This window comes from Kwoniella botswanensis, chromosome 1 (assembly GCF_036426115.1).
Source record: "Kwoniella botswanensis chromosome 1, complete sequence".
In the NCBI taxonomy this organism is placed as follows: Eukaryota; Fungi; Basidiomycota; class Tremellomycetes; order Tremellales; family Cryptococcaceae; genus Kwoniella; species Kwoniella botswanensis.
The window spans coordinates 974,452-995,570 of NC_088599.1; the positions used below are offsets into that span (position 1 = coordinate 974,452).

A 21,119-nucleotide genomic window follows, 5' to 3' on the forward strand; every position below is an offset into this window, starting at 1 on the left:
TGTCTTCTGTCATCTCCTTGGGAATCATATCATACAATAAGTACAGCAGAAGGATCGGGCGACAATGACATCCATAGACACCCAGCAGCTAGACAAGCTCATCAGGGCTTCTCTTACTTGTGAGCATTGCATTCATCATATCTTCAGTTGTTTCGACACCCATTGATGGTCAAGGTCTATCGAGCTGAATTGGGTATTCACCATCTTACAGATCGAGATAGGGCCTATGCTCCCTATTCGAAGTTCAGGTTAGCTCATGTCTCCCAGTCTGGCCTGTCCAGTAAGCTGTTCAGCTGACGCGAGGCATCATCTACCCGTCGTACAGAGTCGGCGCTGCTCTCTTGTCATCAGACGGACAAATATTCGGTGGATGTAATGTTGAGAATGCCTCTTATGGTGAGTATCAGTGATCATCTCGATTGGAAAATGCTGTAGGGGGCTGAGGATAGCAGAGCATAGGGATGCTGTAGTGTAGTCGTGTAGCAGTGGAAAGAGCTATTTGGAGTATGTGCGTTGCTGTACATAAGAAAGGGAAGCAAGGTGAAAGAAGACAGGGGCGAAGCAGGTGGGGTCAAACGACGTTGCGTCGATCGGTGAAGGCGTATGGGGCCTGATCAGAGTACTGACCAATGATATCTTTAGGTGCCGGTATATGCGCAGAGAGAACAGCTATTGTCAAAGCTATCGTAAGTAATGGAATAAAAAAGCCCAGTAGTAGAAAACTTATCATGCTCATGCTGTTTTTGAATTTTGATAACAGAGCGAAGGTCAAAATAAGTTTATAGCAGTCGCTGTAACTTCGTAAGTTCTCTGCATTCAACTTTATACAACTCGTCTCATTTCGTCTCAATATATTACAAGATGTCCAGCTTCCACTCTCACCATCAAAACAAGCCTGCTTCCAAACAAATAACCGTACTGACGATGTTAACCGAGTAGCGACGTACCTTCCCCAACAACCTCTCCATGCGGTATCTGCCGTCAATTCCTACGTGAATTCCTCTCACCTTCCATACCCATCTATATCATCTCATCCGAATACCCATCCGAATTACCCTCTTGGCTCGAAAACCTAGATCAAGACCAGGAAGGAGACGAAGCTAAGAAATACGTCGTGAAGATGACGATGGAAGAATTGTTACCTAGTTCGTTTGGACCTGATAATTTAGGTATGCAGGGGCCTCAATAGGGGCAACTTATCGGATTGAGCATGTATATGAATATAACATTGAGCATCGTCGAATACGAGTATGCCATATTCCTATTCTTGAGAAGCACCGGTCCACACCACACACCATCAGCTCAGTAGGGTTCGAGTGGGAGAAAGACAGACTAAGATTATTGCACAGCAGCGATATTAGCTAGCTAGATACTTCATGTCGATTTTGGTATTTCTGAATATGCATAAGAACTTTTTGTTTGTTTGGAATTCATTGTAATTCAATTTAATTGTATTGCGATTAAAGAAGGAAAGAAAAGAAAATAACAAAAGACCATCACCATTCGTCATTATTATTGATATCGATAAATTTGTATTGAAGTTAAATTGAATCAAAATACAAACGTACAGCAATGAACAATGACCATCAAAAAGAAAGAAAGGTTCCCTTCCATTCTATATGACCCGTACCATCCGCTAACGTTAATTCACAAAACAAAAACAAGCCAAAAGTTTCATCCAGCTTCTTGTCTTGTCGCCGTTTAATGATCGATGATAGAGAGGTTACCGGTGATTAGTTTGTTTTCAAGATTCGTTCCATCTGGAATCATGATTTTGTTACCCTCGTTGGCGACGATGATACATGTACCAGCTAATCTGACACCTTTACCAAAGTGGACGTCTCCAGCGACAGTAAGGTGATCGAGCTCGGTGATGTTGGGGATAGACTTGAATCGTTTCTCGAAGTTCTGCAATTTGATCATACATGTAAGCACTTCGTTGTCATATTCAAATCACACTGTACACAATCACTCACAGCAACCTTCTTGAATTGATCACCAAGCTTGACAACGGGAGTACCACCGAATTCTCTCGATTTGTCCATGGTCAACACACCATGTTCGAGGTTGTAAAGCTTGGACTTGATCAAAAGCAGATCACTGTCATAACGCGAATTAGCAAAACGTTCTTTTCTGGTATCGCAGCTAAAAACTCACGAGCAAGACTTGACAGGCAAGAATCGAGATCTAGGAACGTTAATACCGATAGCACTGTCGAAGTGCTAATGTATACTCGTCAGCTTATTATACCTGCCCAGATTCGCGAAGCTCACCTTGATAGCAGCACCGATGGCGGTCTCAAGTTGAATAACAGCTTGTCCAGCGTCGGTGACCTAAACGAATTATATGAGCTATGAATACACGATTCAGCAGTCTGTGTTCAACAGCTTACCTTGTTGTTAACGATGATTTCAAGGTTTAGAGCATCTTCATCCATGACTCTCTTGATGGCTTTCAAGTTGCACCAGATATTGTTGGTGTTGACTATCCATTCCATTCCACAGGCATCAGCACGGTACAGCGACGAGGGTATGGGGAAGGACACTTACAAATCTTGAACTTTCTGGTAGAGCAGAATTCGTCCAAGTGATCTTTTGGTACTTGAGCAACTTCGAGTAATCTGGCTTTACCCTCGTAGTCAATGATGGTACCACCTTTGACGTCGGCCTTGGTCTTGTCGGTGACTTCCATGACGTATTCGGCTTGAGCGTCAATCATAGTTTGCATGATGTTGAGGTCGACGACGGCACCGAGGTTATCAACATTGGATATGAAGATGTATTCTTTACCGGCAGCGATAAGCTTGTCGAGAAGACCGGAGTTGCTATAGGAGATTTAAAGTCAGCACCAGCAGGACCCAAGTGAAGGTGGGCTACAAATGTCTGAATTGGGTATGAGGGCTAAAGACTCACGTCAAAGCATCGAAGATATCACCGTGTCCGGGAGGGTACCAGTTAGCCTTATCGGAGGTAGTCTCCTTAGGACATGGGAGGAGTGATTCCTTGTCAACTCGTGGGTATCTAGATTGGTTGAAAGTGAGAATGTTGATATTGTGATTTTGGTATTTTTGGATGATTCGAGCGGTATCTTCATCGGTGTTGAACGAATTCATGAGGATGAAAGGTACGTTGACGTTGTATTTCTCATTGAGGTGCTATTCGTGATATCAGCTTGACGAACGTGTGTACAAATCGTACTATGGAGTCAATGCGTTTTAAGGGACTCACCTCAATTTGTCTAACAGAGAGATCCAAGAAAGTCATACCTTCTCTGACCTCAATGATAGACTTGGGACCAACACAACCCATAGTGGTACCCAGACCACCGTTAAGCTTGAGGACAGCAAGCTTGTTGAGGATCGATGGGTCAACATTGTCAAGTACAGCGTAAGGTCGTACTTGTTCAGGTTTAGGAGGGTTGATCTTTTCCCAATCACTATGTCGTCAAGCGGAAAATCACGTCAGCTCGCACTCATCTAAAAATCAGGATGAACGAAATGCATGAATGGAATTGAACGTACAGTTTTTCACCCTTGGCTCTTTCAGTCAAGAATCGGTTGAAAAGCAAGAAGAAAGATTGCATTTCAGCCTCGAAGATCTATCAGGAAGAATCTCACCATCAGCACGTGACGTTCACCAGTCAACAGTGAATTATTTTAGATTCAGATCTTCATTCATGAAAGTTGAAGCAGAGAGAACAACTCACCTTTCGCTTTTGAGCGTCAGTCTCACCAGAGACCATCCTATTGAGCTCATTTCGCATGGTCTTAGCGGCTACACCGGTGGTAGCAGATTTGAAGTCCTGTTTCAGTCAAAATGCGAGAAAAAAAACCATGAAAGAACGGGGAACGGAGAGCAATCAGGATCAGTCAGCAACAGCAACAACAATATCAACAGAGTAGGGAACGGATATGCCCAGATGGATTGAGTGAGAGTGGAGTTGGGCGGAACGTGCGGACGTACGATGGCGGAATGACCTCTTTGTCTGACATCTTTCTTACCTGGTTCTTGGAGAGTAGCCATTTTGGATGTTTGTATTTTGGTTTGAGTATAAGATGTATGAGATACAAGAAGAGTATGAAAAGAATGTGGATATAAGTATGAGTAGAAGATGTATGAATGAGATGTCAGAAGTAGAGAAAGTAGATGGTGGAATAGAATGTGGTGGGGTCAAAGAGGGCAGGCACCTGGCGGAGCTACTCTTCAGATGCAATGACGCGCTACTTTGTACGGTACGTGGCGTTACTCTCAATTACTCCCTCACTCTCTTCTGCTTCTAGTTGGTCTGGAGCATAACTCCCTACCGCGAACCTCAGGGTCCACCTGTCCAATGTCTTCTTTACGTAACTATACATCCATCCCCACTTGCCATTTTCGGATGCTTTAGAAGTGGGTTATTACCTGTCTCGGAGTGGTCTATGCAGATCACTGGCATCCCCCTCGTGATTTACGTGGTGATGATCTCAAGTTTGGGTTGCATAATAGCAAAGGGGTTACTAACTCAATCATAATACTAGATCGTCAGATTGACATGATAACAACATGTGAATTGTTGCCACGGGCCAACGCATCAGAGATACAACATCAAAGATGCATGAGGATGACAATGTTGACAGCAATGACGATGACAATGACAATGACAACGAAGAGGATAAAAAAGGCAATTTCAACATGATGGATTGACTATCAATTTTTCCGGTATCGAGAGAGAGAGAGAGAAAGGTCAACTCGATTTAAGGATGAATGGAATGTTTCGGTTTAGGTATCACCGGTGTAGGTTTCAACACCCCAACAGATATGGAAGAAGTGAAGAAAGTGCGTTTCTTCTTTTCCGGTTGATGTGATGATGGTGAAGAAGTTGATGATGCCTACAAACAAGAGAAAAACATGATCATCAATATCCAGTATCGCTCGAGGATTGTTCAAGTCGTTGATGACGGCATAGACTTACTTCACTAATGTCAGAAATCCTTTTCCTCTTCTTATCATTGAACGCCAACGTAGAAGAACTAGAGGAAGAGACGGGACCCACACCGAAGGCGGCAAGGGCAGTAGGGGGTTTATCGGTATATTCCTTAGAGTAGATTCCACCGTAATGGGTACCATGATGATACTTTCCATTCCCATAAGATAAACCTTTCAAACTCGAACTCGAGCTCGAACCTGATTTGCTTTTATCATCCTTCTTAGGTGAAAGTCTCTCCTCTTCTTCTTTCTTCATTCTATTCATCTCAGCAGCCAAAGGATGAATAAAGGCTGGATTCTTCGTGGGTGATGATCCCCGACCGTTGATCTTGAGATGAGCGGGACTGGAATTGACGTTCAATTTCAATTTTGGCATCTTCATCTCTCCATTACTCGCACTTGCACTAGTGTTCGCGCTAGGAGGCGATGTAGATGACGACGAAGATGATGCAGGATGTTTGTCTAACGCATTCTCGGCCATGTCGATTGATGAGGTTGATCCAGATCCATTGGACGTCTTGCTAGAACCGAAACCGGAGCCCAAACCGGAACCGGCTGGAGGTAGTGGTGGTAGATGATGAGCGGAGTAGAGTCTCGATGGTCCAGCGTGATTCTCCCTGTTGGTGGCTTTCGCAGGGGAAGTTCCAGATGAGGACGTAAGACGATATGCAGCTTGTATAACCTGGGACTCCAGTGATCTGGGGAAAAAGCGATTCTGATAAAATCAAGATCTCATCATCAGCTACGAGTGATCGTTGAGCGTATAAATGTCAGCTTACTTCATCCCTAACTTTAGATTTCACTTCATCACCAAATGACAAATCAATAGGTGAGTTTTGACCCGTAGGTGTTTCTACTCTCGCGTTGCCCAAGGGTAATTGTGATTGGGATTGCGATTTTGCCAATTTCTTCATAGCTGCTTTTTGGTGTTTACCTGAACCCAACGGTCTACCCTTCTTCCTTTTTAGTGATTCAGGTCCAGAAGCATTGGAAGAATTATCTGAATCGTCCGAATCAAGTGTAAGATCAATAATAGGTGATCTATTGATCGATGAAGTGGAAGGACTGTATTTGGTATTGGGTGTCGATTTAAGTATGAAGCTGGAGCTGGAGTTGCCGCCGGGTTTGGGAATTGGTGAAGATACGACTTTTGATGCTGTGTCTTTTCCAGGTGAAGTCGTCTTGGAAGATACCACAATTCTTGAAGCGGTATTAGGCAGAGTGGGTATTTTGGGTGCGATAGGTCTGAAAACAGTAGATGTTGATGCAGATACAGGACGAGGCTTAGATGACGATGGTACAGCGTTTCGTACGGTTGGTTTCGGAGGCGGTATTACCGATAATACAGGTGAAGTTGCAACCTCCAACTCATCATCTTCATCTTCATTCACTGTTACTCTCTCCTTCTCCTTATCTTTCCTTGTGAAGAGAGTGATTTTATGGGGTATTTGTCTTTGACCTCTGACCAATGCTCGCGGATCAACCACAAGTTCAGTGCTAGTTCCAGATGAAGATGCAATTGACACATCACCTTCTTCAACTTCTCCTTCCCCTTCTTCTACTTCTTGTTGCTGGTTGTTCGATTGGTCAATTCCAGACCTTTCAGGAGAACCAGGTTCTATACCCATCACTGCCAAGTTCTCTCTCCGTTCTTCTCGAGCCTTCTCTTCTGCCAGCTTCTTCATCTCCTCTTCATCCTCTCTAGCTCGGAATCTGCCACCTCTTCTCGTACCGGATAAAACTTGATTCCTCTCAGCTTCCTTCTTCCTGATATCTTCCTCAGTCAAATAAGCATATCTACTCCATACACCCGTTCCTTTGATGTTCTTCGCATCCCTCTGCCTCTTCTCTTCCAACCTGAGTCTCCTCGCCTCTTCTTTAGCTTCCTTTTGAGCTTGTAAAGCTGCTTCTCGAGCTTCAGCAGCAGCTTCCTTGCTCTCCTGTGCTGACCACGCTACTTCTCTCAAGGACTCGACAAAGAAATCTTCAGCGGCAATTTGATCACGCAATTTACGTGCTTGGCGCATGAGTTTGGTTTCGTTGGCTGGTGACACTGGCACTTCGATCGGTTTAACATATTTAGGTAGTTTGCTTAACGTCGGTAAGGGTATGGTGGATATTTTAGGTGGGATGTATCGAGATGGAAGTAAGTGTGCAGGTGGATATTCTCGTACATCTTGAGGTCGATGAGATGGCCAAGGCAATTCAAAGATGAAAGCATGTCGAACACACCTAAAACCATTATAGTCAGATTTTATCAATCCTTCCAATATGAGTCATCACACGGTGTGTACAATCCGAAACTCACCTAGCACAATGTTCGAAATATCTTCCATTGAACCAAATCTGTTCAGCAAGGGGTTTAGCGCAAGTTGCGCATCTTGGAAAATCATCTGGGAGGTCGTCCGTTACTTCGGTAGATTCCTCATCATTTTCAGAAGGCTCATCTTTCTTGAATTTTTTGGGTCTCTGGAGGAATGACCAAGGTTTGATATTCTGGACTACTTTCCGAATGATCCTTTCCCTTCTTGCAGGTGGGTCGAGAGGGGAATCGGGTTCAGACGCGACGCTTTCCGTCGTAGGTGACGGAGGTATGGTGATCTTGAGAATATTTTTCTTGGTAGGCGTAGCGGTAATCGAAATCGAAGCCGAAGCCGAATCTTCCCCATTATCATCCTTGAAGGAAACGGATAGACTAGCTTCTTCTGTATCATCACCGACCAGACTGGGCTCGACGGTAGTAGCTGGTTGTAAATCATCAAGTTCATCGTCCTGGTTACCATTCATCACGTTCCTCAACGAACTCGGTCCAACGTTTTTGATTTCCCTTGCAATGGATTCGCGCATGTCAGCTGAAGTATCTCGGCGCGATGGTCCGGCTGAAGAATCTCTGGAATTCGATCTTGAATTTCGACCTGAAGGAATGGATGACACTGGCGTAAATCCCCCGACGCCCTTCTGTTCGCAAGTAAGACAGAGACTATATATGGGAGACGAGACAAAACTTGTCAGCCTTTCAATCGCTCAAAGGAAGTTCGAGAAGACTCGCCATTCTATGTTATTTCGACCGACTGTGAAGGCGAGAGTCAGCAAGTCTTTTGGGGATACTTCGGACGCCCAGACTTACAATAGTTCTCTCCGCTAGAAAAAAGGGAGATACAAGAAGTTAGTCAAGCATACCCAACGCTCCAGAGGGACAATAGCTCACTAGAATGTGGTCAACTCGTCTCCAATCCGAATCGGCTTTAACACTCTAAATGTTACATGTTTCCCTTGTCGTAAAAGCTCCACATTCGGATTACAGTCATGCTGCAACGAAGGCATCCCAGATCAGCCCATATTTTACTAGAGCGTTGTTTCCCTGTATTTGCACTTACATTTAAGAATCTAGCGGGACCTAAGAAAAGCTGATAACATCTTTTCAAACCCGACCACACAATACTAAAATCTCTTCTTTTGGTTCTATCACTCCTTCTTTGACCTTTTCGTGTCGTGTTACCATTACTATTATTATTATTATCGACTTCTTTCGATTTACCTTTATCTTTCCTTGCGGCGGTTGCTGAAGAATGTAAAGATACATTATCATCTTCATCGTCACTTCCTCCTCCAGCATCTGAATCAGTTTCTTCACCGGCAGCTTCGACGGCAACGGCGAAATCTTCGCCAATCTCCATTTCTTCCCTCCATTGATCTGGCAAGGGAACCACACTGCCTTGTAATTCCTGCATGACCAGTCCGGGCGTTAGAGGTCGAGTCGCAAACACAGCCAATTCGGTATGACCCGTGATGAATGAGTATCGAGATGTCAGATGAATTTCTAATCGAGAAGTAGGTAAGAGGGGTAAGAGGTATCGACGTAGATGCCTAAACGATATAAAACAGAGCAAGATTAATAATAGTTTCCTTTTTTCTAGAAAAAATGGGTTAGTCTATGAAGATGCTTGGGATAGTTGACATACGAGACGAATCGTTCTCTCTGATAATCCGTCATTTTACTCTCAAGATGAGATTTGATCAAGTGGAATCTACATGATGAATCGTGCCCCCATCAGCATTTGTGACTGTACTCTATATCCCGAGGAAGATGTCAAACAGAACTCACTCTTGTAACCTTTGCATGGCACCTTGTATATTTCCTTTCGTTACAGTCTTGATTCATCGCATGAATCATCAGCGATATGTACCAAGGAAGGAAAGATTATAAATTCACCTCTCTGACTATATTCAATACCTCATCCGTCTTGAATGTCGGACCAACGAACTTGACCTGTTGGGGATGTACACCCAATTTGGTATTGGGCATACAACCCAACTGGTCTACCAGGATCCAAGATAGTAAATCGTCATCTGCTGAAAGGTCTTCTGCAGGATGAGGTAACAAGTCTTTATCGATCACCACCCTTTCTTTTTCCTTTTCCTTTTCCTTTGTTTGTACGGAATTCGATCTCGATATTTGTCCATTTCCGTTTCCATTTCCATTTATATTGGATTTCGGTCTGATGCTGATGCTGATGCTAATGGGACGGGGATCCATCTCCCTCTCTTGCTCTTGCTCTTCCTCTCCTTCTTCGTCTTCTGTTTGTAGTGGTTGTAACATTTCCCTGCTGGTAGATCCACCTGAGATTGGAGGCAATTGATCGATCGATCTGTCGCGTGATATCGGTATTGTCGTTGACATGGTCGTTTTCGTTTTGTTTACTTTACCGAGTGGATTGTTTGTTTATGTCTGACTGAAAGCAATCCACGCTCCAACTTGCCATATGTACGTATGTATCCAAGTGAGCAGAAAGGGAAAGGGAAAGGGAAAGGGGGGAAGAGATTATAAGGAAGTATGGCGATCAAGGAAGGTAGGGTATAGGATGGGGTTTTCTAGTTTTCTATAATGTTTGAGGCATAATAGTCAGTTGTTGATTCAACGCAGAACGGTGTGCGTATGTATGTAAGTGTATGTGCAGTGGTGAAAATGATAATGGAAATGATCAACGCGTCTCAGCTCGAAGCGTAAAAGCAAAGTAAGTTAACGGAACTTTTACCCTAACTTATTCTTCCTTTCCTTGCTCCCGACGAAATTACAAGTTCTCCTCCACTTCGCATCAGTATCAGCATCAAGTTCAGCTGACCTTTGTTTGCTTTGCTTGTACCGACCATGAGACTCTCACAGGTGAACAAGATTCTCCTGGGCTCTTGCGTAGTAGTTGTACCCCGTAAGTCCAACTGTTACACTTTTCACTCTCAACGAGTCGGAGATCCATAATTGACCACGGTATGTGCGATCGTATCAGTATCCTTCTATGGTGGCCTAGCGATCAAAGAGAAATTCCTATCTAATGAGCTGGCCGCCAGCAAAGTCGACGATGGGAGACCAGCTCCTCACGAGCGAGCGATGAGGGCGAGGATTGTACAGTGAGTGTCATGACATCACAAAGATCGGATTTTCGCTATATACCGTAGCAAACATATAACATGGCAATATTCGGCCCGCACAAATCGGAGCCTCGATTAATTATGACTTCTGACTCTGCTTTTGCTTCTTTATCTATTTTCGCTCCAGACTCGAACAAGAACGTAAAGAGCTATTAAAAGAAGGCGAAGATCTCGATTCCAAAATCCTAGCTATGAAAAAACGAATGGCTACGAGTACTGCCTGAATTTCTGGATAACCAAACGGTTGCATTCTACTCGATATACATACCGGAATGTTTCTTCACAACTCATTGGCATGACATAATGCAAGGTAGACCTGCCGCTTCATTCGAAAGGTTTTGGCTGCTCCTACCTAAGGACTAGGGTCGAAAACGCAATTAAATACTGTTGTATATCATATCATATCATGTCATACCATCAACACCAGCATATTTCAATGCATATTCATACGAGCGACACTTGAAGTCTCTTTATAACCATTCTGGAGTCGGAGAAGGACGTATCAATATACCACCAATCTAAGGCTTTGGTATCAGCTAAATTGTCCCAGGAAAGGAAGGACCGACCATTCAAGAATCTCAGGGGTCCTATCATCTCTTAAATGACTTGACGTTTCACTACCTCGAGGCTTTGGGTGTCAAGGCTGATATCGCTTTCAGCTATCCGTCGGTGCATCTCCCTGGAAGACGAGCTGGTCACCCATCTCAAATCCGTCTGCTGCTGACGTGTCAAAGAAAGATCCGAACTTACCAATATTCTTTAATCCCTTTGTGGGGGTCGTAAAAGGTCTCGTTACCATGAGGTTGTGCAGTAGCGGCAATTCTGACCGGTGGTATAAATTACATTGACATTTCTCAAGTGTTGCTATGCTACAAGCTAACTTTCACTACTTACTCTCCCATCCTACTGTACCTCTGCGCAACGGAGGATACTTCATCTTTTGATGAAATGATGTCTCTTTCTACTTTTCAAGATCAAGTTATACTGAGCGAGTCTGATAGCCAGATGTACACTCGATGCATCTCCAAATCCATATCTATCCAACAGCCATGGCCAATATCACTTTCAATCAGACGTCGGAGCCTCTTTCTCTTCTTCCAGCTACCAGCAAAGCACCCTTAATGCCCGGTTCATTCATTGCGGAAAATCGTGTCGGTCTTGCCCGCTTTCCCCGCAGTCGAGTGTATGTGTGGTGTGTGTGTTGTGTACGGACCGAGTGACCGGTCGGATCATCATCGGTCCTACTTACTGACAGAGATGTTATCGTATGCATCGCTCGTTAACGGACGGTGAATGTAGTCTAGTACAATAGTGAAAGCATGTGTACCACCTACCGAGCATAACTTATATAACAAGACACGATTATATGGTGGATGCATCTGTCGCTTGCTCTTTTTTTCACTTATCTCTCTACAGTGCAAACTTTACACTCTGATACGCATTCGACCGACAGATATATATCCAGAAATGGCAGACAGTTCACATTCCCTCGGTAAATCCGTACTAGGTAGCGATGCGTTGAGTATCCCCAAATTGTTCGACGTAAAAGGATGGGTCGCTGTTGGTGAGTCACACATGCATACGTCTCCCTTCTACACCCTCATTATATAACACTGATGGCTATGGGGTTGTACGGGTAGTCACTGGAGGAGGAACAGGATTGGGATTGGTGACTGCAGCGGCATTAGCTGCAAATGGTGCAAAAGTGTATATCACCGGTAGAAGACTTGAACCTCTTGAGCAAGCTGCCAAAGAAGCTTCACCGAAGCAAGGTGGTGGTCAGCTTATCCCTATACAGGCTGATGCAAGTACCAAAGAGGGTATTCAAAGTATGTTCATTCCCCTTTCCTTTCCTCACTTCTCATTAGCTGATGCATACCGGCGAGATAGAAATGAAAGACATCATTGAGAGTAAAGAGAAATGGATCAATGTTCTAGTCAATAGTGAGTATCACCCATCCTTGCCTGAAGTTTTACCTACATTCCCACTGACCAATCGATTCACATGAGTAGACCACGGTGTATCTCTTGGACACGCCGATCCCAACGCTGTTGAACAGACTCCAGAAGCACTTTCAAAGGAGATGTTCGAGAATGAGACATTTGATCATTGGTGAGTAGCTCATATCATTTCAAGCTTTTTCGCTTCCTTCCTTTTGAAAGTATTCTATCCTCTACCAGTACTCACTAGCTATATCTGCCTCTTCTTATCAGGCTTGACGCATACCGTATCAACACCGCATCATACTACTTCACCTCATTCGCTTTCCTCCCTCTGTTATCAGCAGCCAAGACAGTCGGTAATTTCCCCGAACCAGGGAATATCCTCAATCTAGGTTCGGTCAGTGGTATTTGCAAGACCAGTCAGAAAGGTCAATTCAGCTATAATGCTAATAAGTGAGTTTATACAATATACGTTTTCCCCTTGAAGATCGGAAGTCTGGTAGTGGGCGCTGACGAACTGATCGGATCAGAGCCGCTACCATCTCCTTATCTCATCAACTAGCTACTGAATTCGCTAGACGAGACCTCTATGTCCGAGTCAACGTGATCTGTCCGGGATATTTCCCATCGGGTATGTCAACGATCGAAGATCAATATCAAGGGTCATCAAGTAGGGAGTACTTCAAACAACGATGGGGTACACCATTTGGTAGAGCTGGTAATGCCGTCGATTACGCTCAGTGTATTTTCTCACTCATCTCCGTGAGTCATAGTCAATATCAATACCCCATCACGAATTTATACCGTCGGGGCATTGTCCATTCTGCGATTTGTCACCTGCGACCTGACATCTGACATCTGTGCTGACAATGAACGGGACGTATAGAACCAATATATCACGGGGGCCGAACTGGTCATAGATGGAGGATGGCTTTTGGTTCAACGTGAGTCATTTCCATCCGAAGTGGTTTAAAGGGTGTCACTGAGTTAGTGTATGTCCCTTGATAGCTTTCTAAGGAAGATTTGATATACAGGAATTGGCTTTGCGAGGCTCATCAGTAAACGGACAATAGAATCAATACGATATATGGTAGGGTAAATTATGCAGGGATAGAAATGATATCAATTCTGACCAAGCATACATGGCTAATTCTAATCCAAACGCTGGCCTTCTCTCGACCATATATACCATATTACCCGCTTGATTGTGATTTTGACTGACTGTTTGATACATTTCTTACTGATCTTACCAGCCAATCTTCAATCTTCACATTCTTTGCATGACTCATCTACGAAAGATTCTGACCATTCCAATGCATATATAAGGAACTGCCTCACCCTGTCATATTATCGTTTCTTCATCCACTCGATCCAATTCCACAAAACTCAAAAAACAATCTCTCTCCCTACTAACGACATATTTACGAATTTTAACGACACTCTCCCTTCTCTCCTAATCTAACGATCACCACTCTTCTCTGACGAACAACCCGATAGCAAACCCTACTTTGAAACCTGATAAGCCCAATACATTAAAGCTAAATCAACAACTATAATCAAAATGAGAGCTTCAGTCATTACCGCCCTTTTACTTTCCATTGCCACTACCAGTACCATCGCTGCTCCTTCTCCTGTAGCCCTCAAGACCGATTCGGTCGATAAGAAAATAGCTTCGTACGATACGCCAAAGAACTTTCATCAGGATTGTGATAAACATAATGTTCAATGCAGTGAGTGGAGAGGTTCCAGTACTCCGATTGCCTCCCTTCGTAGTCCCACGTCCGGCGAAATGCACTAACCAACAATGTCTGGTTGATTTGCGATTTGTTGATAATTTAGACGCGATGAATAAGGATGTATACGGTTCAGCCAACCAAGGTTCAGGTGCTGTAGGTAAACAAGTTGGACACGCTGCAAACACAGGAGTGAGTTATACAACGCATCACAACGTCTCAGTACTAAATTATTCCAGTCAAGAACGTTACTGATATTGATATTGATTTCGTGGCATACTTGGTTGTAGTCCCAAATCGCAGCTATCGAAGGTCAGAACGATCTCTCTAAAACGCTAGCAAGCGATGGTCCAGTAATTCAACATGACCTTCAAGGAAGAGATCACGGTCATTCAGAGATGAACGAAGGGATCAAAAAGACAAGCTCGGAAGTTTACCCAGAAGGTTTGTTAGTCGAAGGTGGGAAATTCATGGCTACCCAGGGTGAAGCTGCTGAAGTTGCTGGTAAAGGTTTAAACACTGTAAGTCAGAAAACAGACAGCAATCCAAACGCACATCTCAAGTACAAATGAGAAAAGCTTACAAGCTTCTTAATAATGGCAGGTCGGCAAAGAAGCCAATGGTGAAGCTAAGACTGCCTCAAAAGGTAGAAAAGATCACGGTGATTCGGTTGTTAATGCTGTTGTCAGCTAGATCGTACAGTACTTTCAGTACGTCCGTGACAGCTTCTTTTTTTAGTAACTAGATACATGGGGAAGGGATGAGAGGGATGTCTGTTCGTAATGCATGCCGTATAACCTTGCAAAGCGCGATTTGAGGCATGTGTTCTATATCGTAATCCATGAGATCAAATCTACTCTACTCTACAAATCATATATACACCTTTTCGTCGAGCACATCTCCCCTTTGCAATATATACTGTACATAACGATCACTCACGCCTGTCCCTCGCTTGGCTGTTGTGTTTGTAACACTGGCGCTGGCGCAGGTGGTGGAGGGGGAATAGCCTCATTGAGGAAACCAGGTAAGACTCTTTCTATTCTTTCTACACTCTTATCCCATAATTCTCTTTGTTCAGGTGTACGTGTATCTTCCGTACCGGGAGCTGAGGGAGGTACGAGCAAGTTTGAGGAATGCATAACTAGGACGACGTTCTTGAGCGATTCGGAAGCTTCGTTCTTTTTCAAGCGTCATGTCAGCATTTGATCTCGAACGTATATGGTTATACAACATTGATGCCGGATAGTAAAGTGAGACAGTCCTTCCCTTCCTTTCTCCTTCACAACTTGTCTCTTCTTCTCGTTTTCCCCACCATCCCCTCTGTCTATCTCCCTATCTCTCTTCCCTCCCGTCTCCTCCTCTCCCATACCCAAGATCTCTCCCCCCTAATCCTCCACTTCTTCTGTCTCCCTCACATAGACCAATGACGAAATAGATCAATATAAGCAAACTCACCATCAAATCCCTCTCTCCTCTCATGAACCTCTCCAACTTATCCAACACGCCCACCCACAATCCCTCGACGACCTTGGGATTACCATATTCTACCAACTTGATCACATACTGTAAGAATATCTTACAAAGCAACGTACAAGCTTTTAAGCGAGTTTCGGCCATTTCCCTATACTGAGTTTGGCTTTGAGCCGTTTGAGAAGATTTGAGTAATTCGTCTAATACGGGGAAAAGGATCTTATCGAATATGATTAAGAGGATTCCGGATGAAATGTTACTTGAAAGTAATTGAGTTGATAATAATAATCTTTGAAGATATGCTATAGCTCGTTGGCGGATTTGTGAACAGCCGTTTATACATTGTTTGCCTATCACCAACAATGGTGGAAGCCAGAATGTATTGAATGCTGCAAACGAAAATAACATGACATGATATAAGTTATCAGCTTAGTCACATTCCATTGTTTTAGAAGATCGACTAATCACCCACCTTCATGTTCACCCAATCCACTCTTAGCTATCAAACCAGGAATCACATTCCTCAATTCATATAACGAGTCCAAAGCAGTCAAACCTCTTTCGACCGTTGGACCTCTGTGTCAACCCATACAGGTAAGTGAGTTGTTCATACTCGGAACCTTGCGTTGGACTAACTCACAAGCTAGTATTTTGATTCTGATGGGAGGCACTCCTTCTATTCTGTTGTGATCTATTCGCAGCCGCCGCTCCAGCAGCAGTAGCAAATTCATCCAGGAGGGCAACAGTTCCAGAATAATTATCGTTTGTTAATCCAGGTCCAGACTCTCCTGCACCAGACGACCCCGAGGAGGAAGCCATCTTTTGAACGATTTGTAGAGTCACTTTACTGGCTTCCGGATGAGCTACGGTCGCTCTGAATAACGCAATAACCAAATTCCATTCTGTCTGGGAAGATACCACGCTCTTATCTTTCTCTAGAATCCTTGCTACTCCCGCCATCAATTGTTCGGATACGGAGTTGAGTACAGTTGAGGGAAGTGATCGAAGTACGTCAAGTGCGATGTACAGCTGATCTCGGAGTTCAGGCTGTATGTATATCATGAATTAGGTCAGTCATTATAAATCAACTAATTAGACAGGTGGAAGAGACTAACATTTTCAGAGACGATCAAGCATAATCGTAATAATCCCACGACAGCTCGCTCGATGAGCAGAACACTGTACGACTGAGCCGAAGAGAGCAGTGAAGAGATATACTCGAAAATGATTGGCCTGGTACATCCACAAGGTCAGCCATCATATCACCGCGAAGGATGTCTGAGTTCCGGATCAACTCACCAAGTCTCCGCGATATTCTCTTTACTCCTACTCGCTAGACTAACCATCATCTCCAAATGGAATACACAAGCTGGATCGTAAGGTAATTGACCTTCGAATCTCACCAATACCGGTGAACCAGTCTCGCCCCGTACTTCAGATCTAGCCTGGAGTTTGGCGGTCGTACGTGATTCCGCTAAGAATCGAATAGCTCGTAAGGCAGGTAAGAGGGCCTCGACGTTGAGCGCTCTGCAATCATTCATCAGCATGAAGTCATACAGTTGTGAAAGCCCATGGTAAGCTCAAATGTAAACTTACAATATCTCAGCATACAATTCTTCTAATTTACAGCTGGACAGACAATCGACCGCTACTAGCGTATTCTCCACATCCTCATCCGATGTCTCCATCACTAGCACCTCGTTACTCTGACCATACGGACTCAACAGGTAACTTGACAAGGTCGATAGCAGACCTCCTTCAGGTCTTCGTTCAGGTTGAGGTGTAGGTGCGGAAGCTTTCATCGGTATAGTCGTGGTACCAGCTAAGAAATCTTCCATCTGTAACATCGGGGTAGGTAACAATTGATGCAGAAACAGTGTCTGGAACATCTCGAATATTGACAACCATCCTTCTCTAATCGCTGATCCGTTCCCATTCGCAATAGTAAATAGCACAACGGTAGCTAGTTGCGAACGGTATGATTGACCGAAACGGATCGATAGTGGCGAAACAGTCAATGTCTGTCCTTCTTTCTCTACTGAGGGATAGTTGGACATCTGATAGCCATCTTCAGTCTCATCGAGTAATCCTGTCGCACTAGATAGCGATTGGACAATAGTATCGAATACCTCGAGAAGCCTGAAATGTCCTGCTAGAGAAGCACATTGGCGGAAGCCCGTTATGGCTTTTTGTATGACGTGCTCATCTTGAGCAGAGGTCGTAAAGGCGTATGCGAAGGAGGAAATAAGTGGTCGCCAAGACAGCTTGAACATAGCTTCATCGAAGACCGCAGTGTTGCAGATAATCATAGGTCCTAACGCACATCGTCAGCTGGTGTCGAAGACTCGCCTCTAACAGGATAGCAGATAGCTTACCGGCAGTCCTGGACCTCTGCATCAAGCTCTTCCACGCATATTCGAATCCATGTTGTCCAGCATGCTCTTCGGGCAAGATAATCTCCCTCTTCTTGATTGATTCATGGATTGATGCGAGATATTCAGGATCGAAATCTTTTCCTCCATTTACGCCTCGCAGATTTTTCTTATAATCCTCGATAGTCATTCGTTTCTGGTACGACCAGTTAGCTTATGTCGAATTATCGCGCATTACAGTGGAACTCACTCTATTCTGGGGATTATGTAAATCGGTATTGAGCATGATAACCGAATAAGCAAGCACATAAACAGCATCCTGATCGACGATCTCGGCTAGAAATAAATGTCAGTGGTCGGTTTAGATCCCCTCGAATACATGCGAAGGTAACTAACCAGGTTCGAAGGAGAAGAAATGTTCTGCGAAAGTTTCCGTTATTCTAGCTATCGGCTGAGCTTCACCAGGCAATCTGAAAGTTTCCAGTAATTCTCGCATCGCATCCGCTATCGATTTCTGTAAGATTTCGTGTACATGTCAGCGTATGGATCAGCCTCACAAAAGTCAAAAGAGCTCCAGTACTTCAGGTTCAGAAAGGAATACTGACCCCTTTGAAATCGAACAGACCGATGAAAGCTTTTAACAACCCCAACTGATCTGGTCTACTTATATATTCTCCAACCAATTTCTTGTCCAATCTACTTGAACTTCTTAAAAATCTTGCGATTGCGAGGTTCTTCTTATCCTCTTCTGTTCCTTCACCACCGGCCTGAGGGGAGATAATACCTTCTTTCTCTAAGAATGCCAAACCAGTCTTGGGCTTTTGATTAAATAACGAAGCACCAGTTAATAATACTCCTTTTCTCGATTTCTGTTCAGTGAGAAGTTCATATCCCGTATAATCAGGTGACCAAGGTTCTTCTGAACCGTCTAATCTTTCTGCCATAGAACTGACAAATGATAGTAAGATTTCTAAAGAGAGAAGTTGCGTATTATCCAATCCGTCGAACAAATTGGTCGATCCATCACCTTTAGGTGGTCCCGAAGGATAAACACCTCGAGTCAGGAACGTCATGAGTCTCTCAAATATATCTTCACTCTCCGTCGAACAGTCGAAATTCACCCAACAGTCTACCATGAAACTTGGTCGGAGAGCGATTTGGGTGAGTGTATCAAGCATGAGTTCTTTTGTTTCGTTCGGAACAGGTGGGAGTAAGCTGAGAGGTCGAGGAGTAGCCGAGGGTGCGGGGGAATCTATAGGAGGTTTTTCTCCGTTGACTGGAGTCGCACGACCGTCTGTTGAGCCACCAGCAAGACTAGGTGTACCAGGTCGGGAAGGAGGGTCTGATCGACCTAAGAGATGAGGAGGGATAGGCGAAGGGTTGGGAGGGGTAAGTCGATCAATGAGATACGAGAGAAATAGCTCGAGTTGCAGCTTCAATTGAGGTAAAAGGGTCGAGAAGAGAGTTGAGGTGGTACGAAGGGATTGGGCGAGAAGGGATGGTGAATCAGAGCGGGTAAGCTGAAAAGATATATCCTGAATTAGCTGACGATCGTTGGAGCCACCTTTTACCGTGTTTACAGCTTACCTGGAAGAGGTATCGACAGCCTTCGTCCCTTACGCCTTCCCTCAACTCAGGCCAATTGCCCAGACTGGATCCGCCAACTTCCAACGCGGTATTCAGTATAGCTAACGCTGATAATCTCATAGAGTCCGTATGAGCCTGGTCGTTGGGGTTGAGCAGAGCTATGAGCACTCGGAGAAGTTCCAGGATGGTTGGTAAACCATAAGGGGTGAATAGCGAAGGTGTAGGCTCGACTGCGATCTTGTCAGCTGGGACATGCAGAACGACTCCATGCCAGCTTACCTGGTTCCCTCTTCTCCTCGATAGTCTTCTTTTCCTCTTGTTTCAGTTCATCGCCTTCTCGATTTTGCACAGTCTCCTTCTCCTTCTGCGGTCCACCATCGACCTGATCTTTCTCTTCAGCAGCAGCTTTCTCCTCATTGACCTGTTCCTGACTTTCTTCGTTGATGACCTTCTTGGGCTGTACACCTTCATTTGCACCCAAGAGCCTTTCCACGTCCTCCGGTCTGAGGACTTTCAGCCTGACGAAGCATACTCGAGTTATGCCTTGTACCGAAGCTTGAGCGGAGTTCCTCACACCTTCACCTAATCTCGATCTCGCTAACATCCCTAAACCAACTTCCAACAACTCGCAAACGCTCTCATCACCCATATGATCCAACATATTTCCTATACCCTTCAGACCCTCTGTAGTAGTCGGCACGGGTATGGGAGCAATGAGAGAATCGATCACTTTGAGTAACTTGATTAATACCAGTTCGTCCTGCTGAGGGGAAGATGAAGGAAATCGACATTGGGACAAGGCCGAGGTAATATGTGTTAGTGTGAGCTGTAATGGTGTCAATGGTGTGATTTCCAGTGAAGATGGTGTGAGGTAGAGTGGAATGATCGATAAGATTATTGAATTGAGTGATGAGAGAGATAGGGAGGTGATAGGTCCGGATGTCAATGGGGATCGTATCAATGCTAGGAACGGAGCGCATATGTCAAGGGGCGAGAGAGCGGTAATGTCTGAAAATGAGATTGTCGCAAAATCAGTTTGGTTCTGTGGAATGAGCTGAGTTGTAATTTGATTTCGACTCACCCTTCACACCGCTTAATGTCCTTCTGAGCTCTACGAACCCATCCATCAGATCACCTTCGTCCACACCTCCTTCACTGCCCCTCGCACCTCGCCTACTCCCACTTCTGACTGATCCTTGTCTTCCCAGCCTATGTGATCGGAGTGAAGGTGAAGAGGAGGAAGCGTAGGAGGAGGATGAAGTCGATGCCCACCGCTGGTTTCGCCTCATGGCTGAAGTCACCGTCTGGACCTCCTGCAAGAGGAGAGTGACCGGCGGTAAGTCGGTAGAATATGACATGGTACCGGGTCGCTCTGGGATGATCCACCGCGATGTGGATATGAGAGAGAGGGAATGAGCTCAGCCGGATGGAGCTCTGGATATCGATGTATTGTACTGAGGGTCCGACGCGTCAGCAATGTATAGCGAGATGACAACGAGTGATGTAGTGGGCTATAAGCAGGTCTAGTCAACAACCTTGACCTCGAGCACGATGGTTGTAAGACGTGTAGCCGGTATCTTCGTTCGGATGCTATTTCAGTCACCCATTTAAGATACGGATGA

The 21,119-nt window shown here is 44.6% G+C and overlaps 6 protein-coding genes across 6 annotated transcripts; 3 read left to right on the forward strand and 3 right to left on the reverse strand.

The window, feature by feature from the left end:
• Positions 1-64: 64 nt before the first annotated feature.
• On the forward strand, positions 65-1,189 carry L199_000372 (cytidine deaminase; the record flags this gene model as incomplete). The annotated part of the gene is made up of 6 exons (XM_064886139.1): positions 65-119; positions 212-248; positions 326-396; positions 643-686; positions 761-801; positions 940-1,189. The coding sequence occupies 6 exons, from the start codon at positions 65-67 to the stop codon at positions 1,187-1,189; spliced, it is 498 nt and encodes a 165-aa protein (XP_064742211.1).
• A 512-nt stretch (positions 1,190-1,701) lies between these two features.
• On the reverse strand, positions 1,702-4,022 carry L199_000373 (uncharacterized protein; the record flags this gene model as incomplete). The annotated part of the gene is made up of 11 exons (XM_064886140.1): positions 1,702-1,908; positions 1,977-2,100; positions 2,158-2,222; positions 2,274-2,333; positions 2,393-2,484; positions 2,550-2,824; positions 2,913-3,154; positions 3,228-3,435; positions 3,521-3,597; positions 3,706-3,801; positions 3,963-4,022. 11 exons carry the CDS (start codon positions 4,020-4,022, stop codon positions 1,702-1,704), a joined length of 1,506 nt encoding a protein of 501 aa, XP_064742212.1.
• A 710-nt stretch (positions 4,023-4,732) lies between these two features.
• Positions 4,733-9,645, reverse strand: L199_000374 (uncharacterized protein; the record flags this gene model as incomplete). Its single annotated transcript, XM_064886141.1, has 11 exons — positions 4,733-4,867; positions 4,951-5,679; positions 5,744-7,196; positions 7,273-7,944; positions 8,014-8,035; positions 8,092-8,105; positions 8,173-8,273; positions 8,342-8,831; positions 8,927-8,992; positions 9,070-9,116; positions 9,178-9,645. The coding sequence occupies 11 exons, from the start codon at positions 9,643-9,645 to the stop codon at positions 4,733-4,735; spliced, it is 4,197 nt and encodes a 1,398-aa protein (XP_064742213.1).
• Positions 9,646-11,858: 2,213 nt separating this feature from the next.
• On the forward strand, positions 11,859-13,308 carry L199_000375 (uncharacterized protein; the record flags this gene model as incomplete). The annotated part of the gene is made up of 7 exons (XM_064886142.1): positions 11,859-11,955; positions 12,032-12,220; positions 12,282-12,335; positions 12,405-12,504; positions 12,606-12,788; positions 12,866-13,097; positions 13,222-13,308. 7 exons carry the CDS (start codon positions 11,859-11,861, stop codon positions 13,306-13,308), a joined length of 942 nt encoding a protein of 313 aa, XP_064742214.1.
• Positions 13,309-13,896: 588 nt separating this feature from the next.
• On the forward strand, positions 13,897-14,761 carry L199_000376 (uncharacterized protein; the record flags this gene model as incomplete). Its single annotated transcript, XM_064886143.1, has 4 exons — positions 13,897-14,065; positions 14,175-14,260; positions 14,359-14,589; positions 14,672-14,761. 4 exons carry the CDS (start codon positions 13,897-13,899, stop codon positions 14,759-14,761), a joined length of 576 nt encoding a protein of 191 aa, XP_064742215.1.
• A 242-nt stretch (positions 14,762-15,003) lies between these two features.
• L199_000377 (uncharacterized protein) lies at positions 15,004-20,855 on the reverse strand (the record flags this gene model as incomplete). Its single annotated transcript, XM_064886144.1, has 14 exons — positions 15,004-15,246; positions 15,524-15,927; positions 16,011-16,114; positions 16,179-16,585; positions 16,654-16,771; positions 16,838-17,065; positions 17,135-17,852; positions 17,914-18,106; positions 18,161-18,246; positions 18,307-18,424; positions 18,516-19,430; positions 19,498-19,727; positions 19,777-20,505; positions 20,579-20,855. The coding sequence occupies 14 exons, from the start codon at positions 20,853-20,855 to the stop codon at positions 15,004-15,006; spliced, it is 4,770 nt and encodes a 1,589-aa protein (XP_064742216.1).
• Between the last annotated feature and the right edge of the window lie 264 nt (positions 20,856-21,119).